General features: G+C 39.0%; 1 protein-coding gene across 6 annotated transcripts in view; it reads right to left on the bottom strand.

The window, feature by feature from the left end:
• LOC116311524 (DNA (cytosine-5)-methyltransferase 3A-like) overlaps positions 1-19,230 on the bottom strand; it is a 98,616-nt gene that overhangs the window by 10,974 nt on the left and 68,412 nt on the right. For all 6 annotated transcript variants that reach the window (XM_031728665.2, XM_039599287.1, XM_031728671.2 and 3 more), the window contains 10 exons: positions 16,038-16,241; positions 11,290-11,448; positions 9,839-9,946; positions 9,260-9,407; positions 6,728-6,871; positions 6,492-6,536; positions 5,785-5,864; positions 4,815-4,927; positions 3,359-3,542; positions 618-702 (listed from right to left, as the gene is read on the bottom strand). In XM_031728665.2, coding sequence (XP_031584525.1) covers positions 618-702; positions 3,359-3,542; positions 4,815-4,927; positions 5,785-5,864; positions 6,492-6,536; positions 6,728-6,871; positions 9,260-9,407; positions 9,839-9,946; positions 11,290-11,448; positions 16,038-16,241 — 1,270 coding nt within the window. The remainder of the gene's footprint in view (positions 1-617; positions 703-3,358; positions 3,543-4,814; positions 4,928-5,784; positions 5,865-6,491; positions 6,537-6,727; positions 6,872-9,259; positions 9,408-9,838; positions 9,947-11,289; positions 11,449-16,037; positions 16,242-19,230) is intronic.

Below are 19,230 nucleotides of genomic sequence, written 5' to 3'. Positions count from 1 at the left end.
TCACTATGTATAACTATGCACGTGACAAATAAACAATCTTGAATCTTATTATAAATGTTTATTTTTAAAAATAGATATAAATCCTTCCAAAATACCCAAAGCTTCTAACAGAATGTGGTGAAACAACATTTATAACATACAGCATTTATAACAAATACTTAAATCCTGCACGGGCAGAACGCCAGGCTGAGCCAATACCAGCTGTTCATGTTTATCGTGTTCATTTTTAACTGCTTTGTCAACTTTGGGATGGATGAAGTAAATCTTACTTTGTCTTCACATTTCTGTTTTTAATTATACTTCCACTTAACCACTTTTCTTATTTACCATTAAATTCACTTGCTTTATTTTTGTCTTATGTGTATCTATATTATTTTTTATAAGATTTTAATCTGAGAATATCGTGGAGCTGCACCAAACCTTTTTTTCTGCGACTTAAACTGGATGGAATAAGGATGGGACAGGATATCTTTATATTTATTCTGGTTTCTTATTTAAGGTAACACACCCCGATTATGGTGGCACTAGTCGTAAGGATAAAGGATCATATTAACCTGTTAATCAATAGTTAATTGATGGTGAGAATAGTGGTTAATTGCCGCTCGGCACTTACACACCTGTGGCAATGCCGTCGAATAAAGAGAGGACTCTGATTGGTTGCCTCTTCTCTGCTGCAACTGGAGGATACAACTTGGCCGGCTCCTGAGAGAAAGTTAAGAGGAAGAGGAGATCAAATGAGATATCAAACTCTACAGTACGCTAAGGCAGAGAGCTCCTCTTTATCACTTTATTCCTGATAATGATCTGCTCTTTACTAAAAAAAAAGTCAAGAAGAAGGAGAAGAATATCAATAATTAAACGTGAACATGATCTGTTTTGATGTGCATTAACCTTCGTGGATAATTGAGAGCTGACGAGCCCTGGAGCGTAACCCACACTGATCTCCAGATAATTATGTTTCCAGCTAACTGTAATGATTCACACTTCAAAGTTCTATAAAGGTTATGACAGGAGATAAGATGTAAAGGGGCAGATACATCAAATTTAACACAATTCATTGACTTACAGCATGCAATGTGAGCTTAAATAAGATGTCTGATATTCACAGGCTGCTGTAAGAAGAAATACAGTACAGGAGAGCAGTATGTTTATTAATACAGTATAAAAGCAACTTAATGAGCCGTGTGACTTTAATGTTACCACTTACACAGTGACACTTGGGTGTTATAGCCCCCCACGCTTCATAACAGCTATTCCCAAACTGCATTTTTAAAAACTTCTCCATTTTAATTCTTTACAGAGATATAAAGTTTGAGTCTTGCTCATGAATGAGGAAAGATGGAGGTTGACAGATGGATTGGCACGCCGCCTACAGTAAAGTCGATTCCCTCCTGGTGCATTGTGGTCAAGGGAGAGCTGAGTGTGAAGCGAAGGTGACGATTTACTTGCCCATGGCCACGGGCTATTGGTAGGGATTGAAAGAATGAAACTTCAGCTACCAACTTCAGTATTATTCTCCAGACTCACTCCAGACTCTGTATTTATGCAGCCTTAATTAGTTTTTCATTAGTATTGTGGTTATGATGGCAAGCGTTGATCCGTAAATTGCTGTTGAACTGCAGGTTAATGAATCCTGACAGGAATTCGGAGGCAGCACAGTTCACCCCCCCCGCCCCTTAGCCTGGAGGAGGCTTTAATGTGTACCTGGTAATGATCTGGAGAAGTGGCAGAAAATGAAATGAATGGACGGATGGTAATGAGGTGAGACACCTGTAAATGTTTAAACATCTGTTAACTGGCGGGAATCACAGACGCCCTCTTCATGTTGTTGTTTGGATATGGGAACAGATTTATTGTTCGTCTATAAATGTGGGCTCGAGCTCACAGCCTCTCTCTTCCACCGGGTCGTTCGGTTCGCTGGAACTTTGGTTGCTTTATTTATTGTTTTACTTGCACGTGGTTTATAACTGATGAACTCGCTGCATTAGTTATATATGGTAATTTTTTTCCTACCTGTTGATCCTCGGTCGTGACATGGCTAATTATTAAACTTGCAAATTGTAATCACCGCACATAATAAAGTATATGTACAGTCATATTATCTACAGTCATATGCAGAATACTCTGGTGAATTTGCTGATTTCGAAGTGAAAGTAAGAAAATATGTCTGCTTTTGGTTTCTCACACTGGCATATGTAAATATCTGGGGAATCCCTTTACTTCTGAAACAATCAGGACTTCATTAACGTGTTAGATGTTATGATGGAGGTCTTTAATCTTCATTAAGACTTTCACAGTTGATAAATTCTCTGGTCCTTCAGCCTTCATGGTAACGCAGAACAAAAGGAAGATATCAAAGTGCTTCCTGCCTGCTGTTTCCACCCTTTGACAGATGGCAGCTAAAGGGAACTTTGACACTCAGGATCTGGAAGAAACTATAGGCGACCTCATCTCATGATATGAATGGCATATCATGTGATATGACATGACATCATATGAAGAGCAGCATCTGGACAGCACAGAGCTGATTTGGAGGAAAATGCAAAGCCATTTGGCTGAAACCATCAAAGCAGCAGCACAAGATAAAAAGACACCTCGCCAAGTGTTTGTCAAAGAAGAAGAAATTTTTGGATTTGAAGCTGTGTAGCACCAAGTGTCAGGAATTCTCGAAACAGATGTCTGGCAGTCGGTCAGCAAAGTGAAACAAATAAATCTGGCTTCTACAACAGGTCAGTGATCCAAAGCAGATTTGAGAATCTGCAGCGAGCTACAAGAAGCACGAGCTGGAAAACCTGGATCTCCTAACTGTTCCACGCTCTGATTTTTAAAAAAGAGGCAATCATGCTTTTGAGGTTGTAGCTCCCAAATGTTAGAACAGCCTTCCTCGGCCTATCAGGCCAGCTAAATCACTGGTTTGTTTTAAACAATCACTAAAAGCTAAGTTCTGTAGGTTAGCTTTTGCTTAATTTTTCACCCATTATTTGTGGCTTTTTGTTCTTCTGATATGTCTGTATAGGAGTGTGTATGCAGGATTGAAAGACCCATGTGTTTGACTGTCTGTATGCATGTATTATCTCTATATGGATCTCTCTTCATTCATCAAATATGGCGCCACGTTTTTCTAGAAGGACTCTCCTACATTATGAAAACAGTGTTAAAAACAGAGCTGGACAAACATTTTTGCTCTTTAACAATCCACATAAATCATTTACAAGATGTGATAATAAAAGATTACTAATTTATCACCTCTGACACTCTTAACGACCTTTCCCGACCTGCCCCACAAATACCTAACAAGGCAATTAAAGCCCAACGAGTAAGGGAAATTGTTTTGTAGGAAGAGGGCATTCAGACTTACAAATTCCTGCTCGTGGTTGTTGGCAAAGAAATGCTGTAGTCTGCAGGGCCAGTCATCCCGCCGCCGCAGTAGGCCGTAGGTGCTGCGGGGTCCACACATGTAGCAGTTCCAGGGGTCTTCTTTGATGGCTGCCGCTGCCGAGCCAGCCCCGACCAGAAGATCCACGCACTCCACACAGAAACACCTAAACGTACACACAGCAATTCATCATGACGCATCATGTCTATTTAACCGCTCATTAATATGTTTTTGTCAAGTAATAATTTCTCTCCATTCTCTGTTACCTGTACACTGGACTGACAGAAGTAATGATGCACAACATAGAGCGGGATGTGTTCAAACTGGCTACACATATTAAAAAACGTGAGCTTGTAACTAATTTTAGCGACTATCATCCGGTATAGAAAAGAGACATTTATTCCATAATATTACAGAAAAATATTAAACTCACTTTCTCAAATGGAACGTGATGACTAAAGACAATTCGGCACTTAATTATCCTTCAAAATTTCTGCAAAATTCTGTCTTGTAACAAATAAAGTTCATTCTTTGAACAGTGCAAGTCTCAGAGAAATTCCAAAAATAAAAAAACTCATAGGCTTCGTGTCGGACTCTACTGGCCTTAGTTAATATGTTAAATATTATAGTTCATGACAGTACAATTAGAAGAAGACTGAACAAGTATGACCTGTTTGTAAGGGTTGCTGGGAGAAAGCCTATTTTCTCTAAAAAGAACATGGCAGCATGGCTTAGGTTTACAAATTGAATCTGAAGAAACAACAGACTTCTGGAACAAAGTCCTTGGGACATTCAAGACCAAAGTGGAGATAACTGGCCATAATGCACAACACTCAACTTAGCATATCAGCACAAACACCCCAAACCTTAATATATACTCAGTATACAAAAGTATTCTAGAGTCTGATGTGATGCCATCTGTGTGACAGCTAAAGCTCGGCTAAAACTGGACAATTCAACAGGACAATGATCCCAAGTTCAGCAGCAGATCTACAACAGAATGGGTGAAACTTCAATGAACGTGAATAACATTGCAAAGAACAGTGAGCCAAAATTCCTCATTAAGTTATACAGAAAACAAATACTTCAAGTTGTTGCTGCTCAAGGTAAACCTACAAACTACTGAAGGTGTTGAGGTGTACCTGGCTTTTTACTGCAGAGAGTCCTTTGAAAAAACCGCTTTGGACTGAAGCTCATTATCTTCATGTCTGATCTCTGCTCTGTTTGCAGTGAAAGGATTAGAGCCGAGATGCCAAAATCAACTGTGTACTCTCTTTTGAAATAAACAAATCCACATGAGCTGTCCCCCAATAAAGAAAGTAATTTATCACGCTTTGACATTTAGGTGTAAACTGTTTCTGTACATGTGAAATCGAAAACCTTAGCAGGACCTGAATGTGCTGAAAGAAGCTGCTGTTTGCAAACCCCTGATACTGACCTACAGCAGTTGTTGTTGCCACACATGAGCACTTCCCTGCCTCCACAGCAGATGGTGCAGTAGGACTGGTAGCCATCATCGTCATACTGGTAGGCGCACTCCAGGAACGAGTTCTGCCGAGGAGCAAAACACATTTTTTTTGTTTCTCCTTCTGTCCATTGAGTTTATTTTAACATGTCCGTGAACTACAACAGATTACCAATATGTAACCGATGTTCCAATAATATTGTCACCGCTTCCAAAACAGCTAGCTGCTTGGATTTTTCCCCTGGGGAAATGCAACTTCCACACATACTGGGTGAGATATTTGTTGCTGGAAGAAATTTATCATGGAAAAAACATTTTCTGGTTCCAGCTTCCCAAATGTGAGAATATGAGACTCTTTGTTTTATTTAGTATTGTTCTTAATATCTTTGTGGTCTGGATTGTTTTCTCATTCACTTTTGCATGTTGACAGGCAAAAATACTCAGTTAATATTAATAATAAGAGTGATTAGTTGCAGCCTTGGAGAGCTGTACACACAGAAACCTGCAGTAAAAGCTACAGCAGTGCAATTGTACGTAGAATTATTGGGAAAACTTGTGATGCTGACAAATGTATGAATATAGTCAGACTAATTTCACAAACTAACTCCTTCATCCACCTATGGGACAGTCAGATTTGACCACACTAAGAAACCTTTCATGTTTAACCTTTCATGACCAACCTATGTGGGTTTCCTCCTGTGCTTCGGCCTCCTCTCACAGTCCAAAGACATGCTTGTTAGGTTAATTGGTGATTCTAAATTGGATGTACATGTGGGTGCGAACGGTTGTCTGTCTATCTGAGTGCATGGCGCCTGTACAGTTTGGATAGACTACAGCCCCTCTGTGACCTTAGGCTGGATAAGCAATTAAGAAAATAGATGGATCCCACAATAATAATCATACTAAATTACAGCCTTCAATCAGAGAGAAGAGGGATTCTCACCTTGCAGCCCTGGCACATTGCTCCTACAAACAGAGGATGCTCCAGGGAGACATTGAGGCTTCCACAGGAGATGCAGATATCTGAACAAAAACAGAGAGAAAATACAGACAAACTAAATCTACAGCATTCATTAGTTTGTTCAAGTGTTTGTTTATATGTACTTTGACATTTTGTAGACAGTAAACACATCAGCTATTTGTCTTAAATGCAGGGACAGTTTAAAGGCCTGAATCAGAAGACGAGGCAGACTGCTGGAATAAGGTCTCAGCACATCTGCTATGCTAAGCTAATCTGGGGCCGTATAGGGTTTGTGTGATTAAAATTAATAAATAATATTACAATAAAATGAACTCTAAATTTTAAAGGACAGAGCAGAAAAAGTAGTAGCATATAGGACTAGTAAAACTGATTTATTTTACTGGGTATGCTTAACAAGCGTAAGCTTAATAATAGTCCTTTATTCTTCTTTATTAGTTGAATTTGAGAGACAACTGCGAACCAAATGCCGGTTTAAGGAGATAAAGCATTTTTAAAGGATTGCGTCAATCTTTGTTAATCCTTTATTAATATTTTGTGTCATGTCAACTTTGAATCTTCTGGATCCAAGGTTAACCAAAGCTTAGACAAAAGAAATACTAGAAAAAAAAAAAGTATCCCTTCTTTAGTTTAAATATGAATGACGGTTAAACAGCTGGAGATGCTTTTACCTTCTATATTCCTGGTCTTCTTTTTGATCTCAAATATAAGTCTCTCTGGAAAACAAAACACAAGTTAGTTCTAATACATATAAACGATAACAACAATACAAGTTTAATAGAAGGTATGATATTATCAGCCTAGTCTGCGTTTAAAAGAAACCGGAGTATTAGTGCGTTCAGTTTACATGCTAAATGGACAAAATAAAAAGATTTTAAATTTCTATTTTTTTTGTGTGTATTTTTACCTCTGGTCCCTTCGTCGATCACCTCTCTGATCTTTGCTTTTTCTTGTGAATTTTTGCGCGGTTTCTTTGCAGGTGGAGGTGTGTACGCAGCCTCAGGCTCCCCCCACATCTCTGGGTACACTTCCTTATATGGATTTTGTTCCTCTGTAGGGATAGGGGCATGAAGTTAACACATGGACACATTAAATGAACTAAAGGTAGGCCATGTTTGTACTGAGAGAGATCCAGACAGCTTTATGGAGCGTACCTTTGATAACTGATAAATGTTTTTGCTTTCAGCCCCACTTTTCCTGTCAGTAACGACAATTTCTATATGCTTTAGATATTTTAAAACAAATCAAAAGACAATTCTGATCTATCAGTTATTGCAACAAATATTCTTTTAAGGATAAGGGTCTTTTCTACATACAAGAAAAGAAAGAAAAAGACAAAAAAACAGCAGAAAAAGATATAAACATCTGTGGAATCAGATAAGACAGACACCCTGCCAAACCAATATGCCTTACGTGGATAGGAAACCCCATAAGAGCTGGAAAAAACCCTCCTTAACAGAATAATTAATACATTAATTATGAGCTCATTTGTCTTGTTTTTCTGCCAGTGGTGCTGCGACTGAAATGTAACAAGTGGAAGAGAGCTGGAGAGATCAATATAACATATAAAAGATGGCTTTCACTTTTTTAGATCTTGAAAGGGAACACAGATGTTTATGGTTGTTAAACAGACAGACGGGACTGAATGAAATATGTCATAATTAGAATAAACTGATGATAATGATATCTTTACCATATACATAAACTAAAGAGACAGAATCAGCCAGGCAGGTAAATTACAACTGCAAAGATTCCACTTTCAGACATTTTTATTACAGTGAACCTCAAGTTATCAGCAGCTGCATATTAGCAGAGTAGCATGTAAATAAACCACACTTTTGATTAGATAGTTTCTCTATCACACAGATGGAAAAAATGGTTGCCTGTAGCATCCTATGAAAGAAAAAAAACTGACTGTGCGGGATTATGCTGAGCAATCTCAGGGTTAATCACTGCACTGGGTCTTTACTGCTATTGAACTCAATTCCAGTGTGTTGTATTACTAAACGATGCAGCGGTGCGTATCACACAACTGTGGTGCAAGATGAATGCTAATTTAAATGTTTATATAGAATTAAAGTGGACTTTCTTTAGAACTTTTAACCATTTTTTGATTCAGTTATCCAGTGTGTGACCCTCTGGAAAACGGCTGATTTTTACTTTACACTGTGGCTGAACACAAACTCAGCTTTGGACTATAGTCAGAGGCATATATGGATCCAGACACTTTTTTCACTAATTGTTTTCTTATCCAAGGCTAAATCTGTGTGTGGAAGCTCCAGCAGTGTACAGTTGCTTATCACAGCCAACATCTTCTACAGCTGTTTTTGATGTCCTTGTAGCTAAATGCTTTACATGTGCAGTGCTTGAATGTCATAGTCAAGACTGCAAAATAAAAAATGTTATTCATCAACAGGTTTGTATGCTTTTAGCTTTTCTTTATCATAGACCAAAGATGTGAAACATGAGTAAAAATGGCCCTGAAATCTGTCATTTCGCCACTTTTTTCAATAAAATATCTTGCTATTTCCTTTATTTTGATGCCAGCTTTACAGCCTTACAAAATGGGCACAAAGCTCAAATACTACTATTAATATTACAATACTATTATTATTATTTTGCTCACAAAAACTGTACATGTCAAGGTTTTGTGCTTTTCTCCACCCTCACGATTAAACTGTAATGTTCACTGAATGACAGCAGATCCCGAATGTGAATGTTTTCAGAGTACACTCATTTACATTTATTAAAGAAAGAAGATCAAATTAAGCTCAAACTGAGTTAACTCAATTAAAATGAGTTGAACACCTCTGGTATAGATACTGGGGTCTACAAACATGACCTGGTTCAACTGGCCACCCATACTGTAACACTGCCTCTACCATGTTTGACAGGTGGTGTGTTATGCTTCGGCTCATGAGCCGTTTCTATCCTTCTCCATTTTTTTCTCTTCCCAGTCATTCTGGTGCAATTTAACCTTGGTTTCATTTGTCCAGATACTTGTATTTTAATGTTTCTACGAAGTCTAATCTATTCTTCTTGTTCCCGAATGTAACCAGTGGTCTGTGCTTTGTTGTAAATCCCATGTATCTCCATTCATCAAGGTATCTCTTCACTGTAGACTGACAATGATACGCCTACCTCTTTCAGAGTGTTCTTGATTCAGTTAGATGTTTAGTGGTCTTCTGGGGTTTTTCAGGCAAGAGTAATTGCTAAATTCAATGTAAAGCTTTTGTTAAACCCATTGAATTAAAGCTGAAAGTCTTCAGAGAGGCAAAATTATATAAGTGTGTCACTATTCAAGTACTTACGGACCTGAGTGCATTTACAGTACACAGTACAAAGCACATAGTGTGGCTCCTACAGTTGTAAACAGATAATTTGCTGTGCCCAATTAACAAGGATGGAGGTGGTGTTTGTGTGAGAGAAGATGACATACCCTCTGGAGGGTCCAGTGATTGTGGACCAGCGGGCAGGAAGCCGGTCATGGCCCACTCTATCATCTCTCTGGTCTGAAGATCCACCCCCTCCGCATCATCACTGCCATCACAGGAAGGAACTGGCCTCCCCGCCCGGACGCTGGCCACCTAAACATAACATACACAAGCAGTCTAACTTATGTATATACCAAAGTTTCCGTATCATTAATTGGAAATAGAAGTGATGGCACTAATGTGGTTGTAGCATACGAAACGCAGTGGGTGCCACTGAAGCTTCTCTCTCTCACTTTTTCACCAAAAACAAACCCCACACAAAATTATAGATTGCACTGCTATTACCCACATGTTACCACTTTTAAATTGTGGGCAGATCTAGATGAGAACACCACCTCCACAAATGCAAAATAGCCAACCAGGCTGAGCGCACAAGAGAGGAATGACTCTTGACCAGCACATTCATATTTTTGGCTTTTTTGGTGTTTGATTTCATCCTGAGAGATTTGTAGTTTCCAAGCCTATTAACATCAACATCAACCATCTACACACTCAGAGCAGAAGTTAAATAGTGGGTTTGTTACCCGCAGAGCCTCGAAGATGGCTTTCCGGTACATGGACTGTTTGTTGTAGGTTGGCTGGTGGAAGGCAGATGAGAAAGAGCTCAGGGGCATCAGCTTCTCCACACAGACCTACACAGTGAAGGAGGACAGCCACGAATCATCATCAGAAAAGAAGAGACCTTGAAATCTTTAAAGGATGGACTTTTAGACTTTTAGACTTAAAAACTTGGCCATAGCTTACTAAATTCTCAATGTTCAAAATTCACAAAAAAATTAATTATTTCACTTTCCCAAATGTCAAATTTTATCAAATAATTGACAATAAATAAATGACAATATCTCCATATGTTATCATCTGTAATTTTATTTGTTTACATTTGCTGCACATCTCTTTCTCCCCCCTTCAGAGGCCTTTACGGTGAACCAGGACCCAAGGCTCATTCCAGTAACTTCAGGTTTAACCCTGGATTCTTCAGGAATTACTTTATTTCTTCTTTTTCCTGTTTGTTCTGTAAGCCTTAATATATAGATATCCATCCATCCATTTTCTTCCGCTTAACCGGGGCTGGGTCGCGGGGGCAGCAGCCCAAGCAGAGAAGCCCAGACCTCCCTCTCCCCAGCCACCTCCTCCAGCTTGTCTGGGGGAACACAAAGGCGTTCCCAGGCCAGCCGAGAGATATAATCTCTCCAATGTGTCCTGGGTTTGCCTCGGGGCCTCCTCCCGGTGGGACATGCCCGGAACACCTCAGCCAGGAGGCGCCCAGGAGGCATCCTTGTCAGATGCCCGAATCACCTGAACTGGCTCCTTTCGGTGTGAAGGAGCAGTGGCTCTACTCTGAGCCGAACTCCTCAACCTGTCTCTAAGGGAGAGGCCAGCCACCATTCGGAGAAAGCTCACTTCCACCGCTTGTATCCTCGATCTCGTTCTTTCGGTCACTACCCACAGCTCGTGACCATAGGTGAGGGTTGGGATGTAGATCGACCGGTAAATTGAGAGCTTCTCTTTTACACTCAGCTCTCTCTTCACCACAAGAGACCAGTACAGCGTCCACATCACTGTGGCCGCATCACCAATCCATCTGTCGATCTGATGCTCCCTTCTCCCATCGCTCGTGAACAAGACCCCGAGATACTTAAACTCCTCCACTTGGGGCAGGAACTCATCCCTGACCCGGAGTGGGTACTCCACCCTTTTCCAGCTGAGGACCATGGCCTCAGATTTGGAGGTGCTGATTCTCATTCCCACTGCTTCACACTCGGCTGCGAACCGTTAGGACTACTGGTGTTGCAGCTGAAAGACTAACACTGTCCCACACAACAAAACCATGGCCTGCTTATATTTAACCAACAGTTTAATTTAATTGTAATTATAGTACATTTTCTCTTGAGTGCATTTTATTTTTAGCCACCACTACATCAGCATCAGCACTACATCATGAGATCTGTCTAGCCGTAGCACTAATGATACTCACCACAGAGAATTTGCCATCACCAAACCACATTACCCAGCGAGTGCCGTCTGCAGCTCGACTCCGGCCGCTCATCCACCAGGAAACAATCCTGCCGGGCCACCAGGAGAAACCTCGCAGCTTTCCAAACACCAGAGTCCCGATGCCAAAGCCCCGACCATCCTGTTGACACACACAGAGAAAACAACTGATTTCTAACTGATTAAATAGCTGCTAAACTGAATATTAGAGTCTAAAAGTTAGATATAATGGAGGAAAATTGCACTTAATCCTGTTTCCTTTCTATGAGGCATCTATGAGGGGTTCTTTTGGTGAGCACTTTGCTTTAGGGACTAAAAATGTAAAGTTTCCTCCAGTTTTAAAAGAATGATGAGTTTCTTAGCTACAGAGTCATCAAATCAAAGGCTTTTTAAAACCCTTTTAATATCAAACAGAATATAATTTTTTGGGGGGGAGCGGGCGGGAAGAATTACAACATGCAAACAATTTTATCAGTGTTTCACAGAAAATGAGCTGCAGCCGTATATAGATTACTAAACAGGGCTTCCTGACTCCTTGGGCCCCTGGGTAAGAGCTTCTCTATGATGTTGTGTTAATATTAATGGAAAGATATACTTTATTGATCCCACGAGGGAAATTGTTTTTTTGTTTTTTTTTCCAAAGTCCTAGAAGAAGAAAAGGGCAAAAATATCCTACAGAGATGGAAAACAACCTCAAAACACAAACAAACAAAAACCCCCACAAAAAGATCTAATCATAAGTCCTCTGGAAAATGGGGGGGGGGGTCTTTTACTTGTCCACGCTCAGAGGTGGAGTCTCTCACAAGTATGCAAGTGACCAACTCTTCTTGGCCTCACCAAATGTGAAATGCTTCTTAATACTGATCACAGGGCCAGATGAAGGTGTGTCATCACTGTAATCCTTTAGTGCTTCAAACATTACCTGCAGCTGTCACTGAGCTTACATTTGTTCTGAGCTTACGGTTTTCCTGCTCTAAACTTTCTTTATATACTACTGAAAAACTATGTCTTTTACATCTGCCAGGACACGATACAAAACTCTCAGAAAGTTTTTAGTTTCTAAACTTTTTTAAAGTGAATAAAGTCCTTGAATAAGGAACAGTTTTCCTGTTTGCCAACGTGAATCAATTTTTTTTGGTTTTCCCAACTTTTGACACTTGTTGTTGACTTTATTCAGATTTATTCATTTAGATAAGAGTTCTGGCCACGAGGTTAACAATAACATTTATGGTTTGGAACACCAGATGCCCTCCTGGTATAAGCCTCCCATTTGTCAATAGGTGGGGTTCATGTTTCCTCCTGGTTTTGAACTGGGTACCTTTCATGTGTTAGGCAAAAGTACTAACTCCACATTTTGCACATACACTAAACTTTAAAGTACATTTAAGTTGCTATGAATTTATCTAAGGAATCAAGAGTCTAGGGGTTAGTGTAATAATCTAACAAGCGAGCGGTCCCTGGTTTGCAAGTGGGAGGGATCACAAACCTAACATCATTCACCAGTGTTACAACCTAGTGCGCAATTAATGCTGGTCGCAGGCCTGAGAAATGGTAGGTTTCATCTGGTGTAAAAATCTCAGTCAAATGAAATATGTGGATCAATCTCCGGTAGGAAATAAAAGAGCAGCTGAATGTTGTGAAGGCAAAGTTTTATGTTGCTGGCACTAAAATTTATTTCATTTCTCAACAAGAATTTTTTTTTTTTTTAAGATAGAAATACATTCCACTGAAGCAATTTTACAGTAATATTGTAATTAGGTGAACAAGAACCTTCAAGCTGTTGAACTCTTGTCTCTGAGTAAAGTCATCAAAAACAATCACAGCTGAGAAAGCTCAAAGCACTGAATCATGCTTCTTCCGTAGTCTTTTTTTCAGTGTACCAATGACTGATAAAATAGCCATAAACATCACTACTACTTGGCCTCTGTGTATAAAGTGTGGCCTGATTTTGCATTCATTGGATCCATATAAGACCTACAAGATTGGCTGATGGATTATAACCTATTAAAAAAAAACATATGACTAGCTAGTTCTTGCTAAAACTGCCTACAGAAGTAAATAGAATTTATTCAAGATGTTTAGAAAAATCAGTAATTATTGTTTTAACATAAATGGGATCATTTTAGTTAAAAGGAGCCTATAATTAAAACATAAAATGTGTAAAATGTAAGAAACTTTCCGTGTGCACTTGTTACAGCATCTTAGTCTTACAGACTGTTATCATTTTGGTCCTTGTTTTATATGGCAAATTCACTCTTCATCTGTTTCTCTGTGTTTCTTTTTTCACAGTGATTTTGAGGCATCACTTTCTGTGTTATTTACCTCCTTCTCCTCACCCAGCCCCTTGTGATGTTCCCTGCTTCGCTGATTTGTTCCTCCTTTGCCTTAGTTTTCCTTAGCTTTAGTTAGTTTACCTTTTATGCTGAAATTTGGCCCTTTTTCACTACATGTACAACAGTATATAAATAACAAGAGACAGTTATCAAGTACATTGAAACTAAACAGGTCAAGGACATCAACATCAACTCAAAGAAAACAATGCTCAACCCACACTTGTCTCTGTCAGTCAAAACGGATTTGAATTGATTAAAAGGAATTAGCTTATCTAATTTTTCAAGCTTCTGCAGATTGTTCCACTTCTGTAGAGCACAGTACATAAAAGCCTGTTTCCAGATTGCAGTATTAGCAGAATATTATCTTCAAGGACCAAATAGTCCTAGGACCTAGCCTAGTGTGAAATTGATCTACAGTTAAACAAAGAAATGTAAGATTCCCAGGAAGCTTGCCAAGAACTACTTAAATAAAACACTTTTCTCTTCTGACTGTCACCAAACTTCCTCATATTGATCTTCAAGATGTGTTTTAAAGCCATGCCCAGTTAGGAACCTAAAATTAAAATATTATACTGCATCAATAGAGTTTAAAAATAGAAGCAGAAGAATGTGACTAAATTAGTAACAGATAAAATACTCACTGGACAGTTTTCTTGACTGGGATTCTTTCTATAAAATAAGACTTAGTTCATGACATTGTTTTTTGAACCATAGTCTTACATCAAGCCAGAAATATGTGTGCACATATGTATTTAGTTGTCACTCTTTAAATTGGTGTGCAAATAGAAATATTCAGTTGGTATATACTGTATGTCTATATATATATATATATATATATATATATATATATATATATACACGCATACAATTAAACTAACATGCAAGTTATGGAGTGCCTGTCATCAGAGGGCGCTGTTGTATGTAAAATAGCATTGACCGTGTACAGGTGAATTGTACTGTTTCTGACCTTTACTCCTAAGCTAATTGTTAAATGTCAATAAAAGTGGTCCTAGAATAAAACCCTGTGGCACACCTTTGTTAACACCACCAGACATCATCCATAAGCCACACTTTGTTTTCAACAACTGAGAAAATCCGCAAACCAGCTTGATTTTTCATCCAATCGAAAGAACCTGATGATTGACAACATTTAATATAAAATATATGTGCTTTGAAATTATTAACACTGTTTAATATGTGGCTTTCAGAGAATGGATACTCTGAAGCAGAGCCATTCAAAATAAACACTATTATTTCACATCACCAGTAAAGTGATGACAGAAAATGACAGAGAGGGAGGAGGAGAAGCAACAAATGTTCCCAGCCAGACCGGAGATGAGTCACAGTGACACTCCCGGAGCTTTCAACTATATCAACATCACATATTGTACATGGTCATCCTAAATGAATTTAGTATCCCAAGTTTTCATGAAAATGGAGATGTTCAATACTGTTTTATCATGTTTGGTAATTCCGATCATGTTGGTTTAAAAGGTGAGAGAATAAAATTAAAGTTTGAAATTAAAGTTTTGGTGAGATTTATTCTGTGAGCTCCGGCTCTTAAACTGCAGAACAAACTCAGATGTTTTAAACTGACCACTCAATCACTTACTACCCACTGTAAATTATTCACTACACAGTGAACTAATCAGTGAACAGATGCAGACAGCTGTTGATACATGCATGTGTCACTGCCACAGAATTATACCCCTAATTATCTCTGCCTCTAAAACAAAGGAAGAACATTTGGACCACATTTGTGACTACTGACACTTTAGTGTTACTACGCTCTGTAATTGAAAAAAAATCTCACTACAGCATTTAAAATATACATTTGTAACACATATCATATGCGATTTTCAGACCAACTGTCTTAAGTTTAACTCAATTTTAAAACCCTCCAAAAAAAGGTGTCAGAAATTCACAGAGTGTGAAGGTGTGGCCAGGCTTGTTGTATGGAGGGAAAAAAGAGGTTTAAGTCATAGAAAAAAAGCTGTAGGAATGAGTGTGACTGGGTGAAAGCATCTTTAGTACATGGTTGAATGCAGTAAAGGTTCCTCAAGTGCTCAGTAATAAGCATGTTATAGTTTCATGCCCACAAGGCTGCTAGTGTTCACTGTCATCAAACAAGCACAAGGCTTTTTATTACAATGGACCAACTCTGCATGCATCCTTCATGTGGACCTCAAAGAAGTATAAAAGGAATGACACACTAGTGGCGCCTGGTCTGCAACAGAGTATTATTAGATCCACCTTTTGGGCTTTTCTAAAATACACTGCAGTGCATCTGGTGGAGTCTGAAGTAAGAAATACAAGTCGGTTCAGCGAGCGTGAATCTGAGCCTCGAGCCGGGAGGATGTATGGGGTCGGACCGAAAATGACAGCCAGAATCTCTCACCTGGTATTCAATCTCACTGGGCGTGGGCTGTTCTCCCCTGGCGACTGGCTCGGGTGTCACGGCGACCGTCGGAGAGGCAGGGTCTGTGTGTTGTTGTGAAGGGGGAGGGGCAGGGCTGGCGGGCTCCTCCTCTTTCTGAAAGTCAGCTTCTGAGAGGTCATCCATCATGTTTATCTCTGCCTCTCGGTAGGCCCGTCGCTCTGCCTGCGAGAGAGGAAGGATACTTTTATTCCATCAACGTTGTTTGATGCACAGGTGTTCATTTCACAGGATGACACAGGGGAAAAGTCCTTCCCACAAGAATTAAACACAAATGCCTTTAACGCTTTAATAAAAACAAGAAAGAAGCATGTTCCCAAAATATCAATTATGAGATAATAAAAACACTGATTCTTTGTGGCATAGCCTCTCCTCTGGTAGATGCGAGTACATGCTGGGAGGTTGATAAACATGATTGAAACAAGAGAAGGTGGTCAGATAATATGTTTTTTTCTCAAAAACAAGCAATTTATTTTAGTTTAGAAATGCTAATTTGCCTACTCACTTATATACATGGTTCCTAAACATCACCAAAAGATGAATATATGAGGGTTTTTTTATGATTGTGTGGAAAGTTTTAAACATGAACAAAGCAGCCTGATATCAGTCAGAGAGAACTGAACTGACTTGTCCCACTCAGACTCACATAGAGGAGAGCAGTAGATTAAATCATATCTATACTTGTCTTGAAAATCTGAGGTTAATTAACATTTGGAAGCGATACAGACTGACTGAAGGCTTTAGTGCCTTATATTCCAGTACACGTCAAACTATGGAGCCGGCTTTTGACTTTTCTACTAAAAACAAATGCAGAAACTTTTTAAAAAATGGTGCGCTAAAAGTAATTAAAGTCTCAAAATTTCCTGGCTAGGAGATCCGGTCTGGTGTTAAAAGTGTCACCTCATATTCAAACTAAATCTATGCCCTCTTTTAATTTTCTTCCTGCCCAAGGCCTTAATCTTCTTCAAAGGATGGTTTGGCAAAGCCATGAGGTAATGCCAGCATTATCTTACAAGAAGGAAAATGTATAAAATCTTGTATTTGAATTAATTGGAAGTTTTAATCAAGTTAAAAACATTAGGAATTAACAAGTGGACACATTGAAAACAAATTGTTTTTAAGCTCAAGTTAATATTTATTAGGCCCTGGAAAAATAACTGTAAAAACGTTCCAATCTTTGACCTTATCTGAGTGTAAGAACAAATTAAAATTCCTATTACTAATTTCTGCTCCATGTCAAAATTTCCAACACCAGATTCACCATTTATGTCCGACCTTTTGTCAGATTTTCCTTTGGGCAAACCTCCCACATGTACGCATATCCTCCTCCACCAGTACTGATATCATTAGATAATAGATTGCTCATTCAAATGTTTCATCAAGTAACACTTCACGTTTACAACAGGTTGTGTGGGTTTGCATTTTGCTCTTGCTATTTTACTGAGAGTAGAAATATGAGAAGAATGAGAATGAAATGCAAACAAAGGTCCCTGGCTCAATGGTTTCTTTGGCAAGTGAACAAGCAACTACTAGCAACTACTGTACTACTAAATACTGAAGGCAGCGTTTAAACAAATGTTTTACTATTTCAACTTTCTACCACAAATCAAGCAGTCATTTCAGACAGTCCAAAAAGTCAAATTCAGCTGCAATCCCAACAGATCAGCAGATCTCAAAGCCGGGCCAAATCAGCCAGGGGCTCAGCAAATGTCCCTCCACATACTGATGTGGTAAATTTAACTTTTTAAGTAGCTTTAACCTGTCTACAATTTTCCCACAGCTGCAAGCCACATTGGAACCCACCTGGGTCTAAAAAGAGAGCCATAAATTAGGCAGGTGGAAGCATCAGTCTTCTTTTTTACTATATTTGTCCCGAGTGAAGAATTAATACGAATGATGTGAATAATGTCAGGTTGTTTGTAATTTTAAACATTGTAAAAGTAGGTAAATAATAAACACACATAAATAGATAGAGACCTGAGTAGCTTTGAGTTCTGATATAGTGAATAAAAACATTCCAATCAAGATAACTATAGGTAACTAAGCTGATCTAAACTTAAAATATTATTTATTTATCATACACATACATTTCAGACCAAAAAAAAAATGACTATGACTATTATTACTATTATTTATTTTTACTAAAATTTTTTCAGTTTGGACAACAACAACAGTGTTGCTCTGATTGTCATTGTCCCATGGTTTTGTATATTTGGGATTTTCATTGACTATATCTGAGTTTGTATTTTATGGTTCTTGTATTTGTTTGTTGTCCACCTTTCCCTCGGTCTCTGTCTTCATGTTTAGCATGTGTCATTTGGTCATGTCCTGTTTTACTGTGAAGGCTAGTCTTCTGCAGTGTCTTATTCTAACTTTTCTTCCTGCTTTTCTCTCGCCTTTGTCAATTGCATCCAGCAGAGTCTCCCACCTGTCTTTAGTTCCCTATCAGTCCTCAGTGTGTATATAGTGCTTACTCTGTTCTGTCTTCTGTCATGTTGTCTGCTTAGAGTATATGAAACTATCAGTTTACTTCCTCCTTGTGTCCTGGTGCCCTTTTCCTCGTATCCTGTGTTCATTCAGTTCGGTTAACTGTTGATTGGTGAGGGGTTTTTTTGTTCCTATTCAACTCTCCACACAGCTACACTGTGACATGAATAGCACAGGTTTAAGAATTTAAACAATAACACCCAAACTCAAAAGAGAAAAGTGACTCTAGAAACTTTTGAAGATAGTTAAAAAGATGACAGCTGACTGGCAACTTCATCAGCTATTATGTACGTTAAAATCTTCCCTGCATATTACTGTCATTGATCATGTCTGGCATGCCTGCGCCTGTCGAGGACATCGTCTCCTCCTGAGTATCTGTGTTTCCCCATCTATGATAACCTTTTTGTTTTATTTCTGCTGGTCCGTAGCCAAACACTGTCCTTCAAGGAGGTCTCATAACTGATGCTTTTTGTGGTTCTTTCTAGCTCAAGTGGCGGCCGCTCTAGATCAAGGCCCTGCTGTCCCGAGCTGCAGGAACAATCCTTTAATTGTTCCTCTAAACAGGAAGTGAGTGGGAAAAGAGGGTGCGGTGGGGAGGGAGTTCAATGGGTTCAACTCAGGAAGGAGAGAGAGAGAGGGAGAGAAGACAAAGAGCGAGAGAGTAAAT

The sequence above is a fragment of the Oreochromis aureus genome, linkage group 15 (assembly GCF_013358895.1).
Source record: "Oreochromis aureus strain Israel breed Guangdong linkage group 15, ZZ_aureus, whole genome shotgun sequence".
In the NCBI taxonomy this organism is placed as follows: domain Eukaryota; kingdom Metazoa; phylum Chordata; class Actinopteri; order Cichliformes; family Cichlidae; genus Oreochromis; species Oreochromis aureus.
This window is presented reverse-complemented; position numbering and strand designations above follow the sequence as displayed.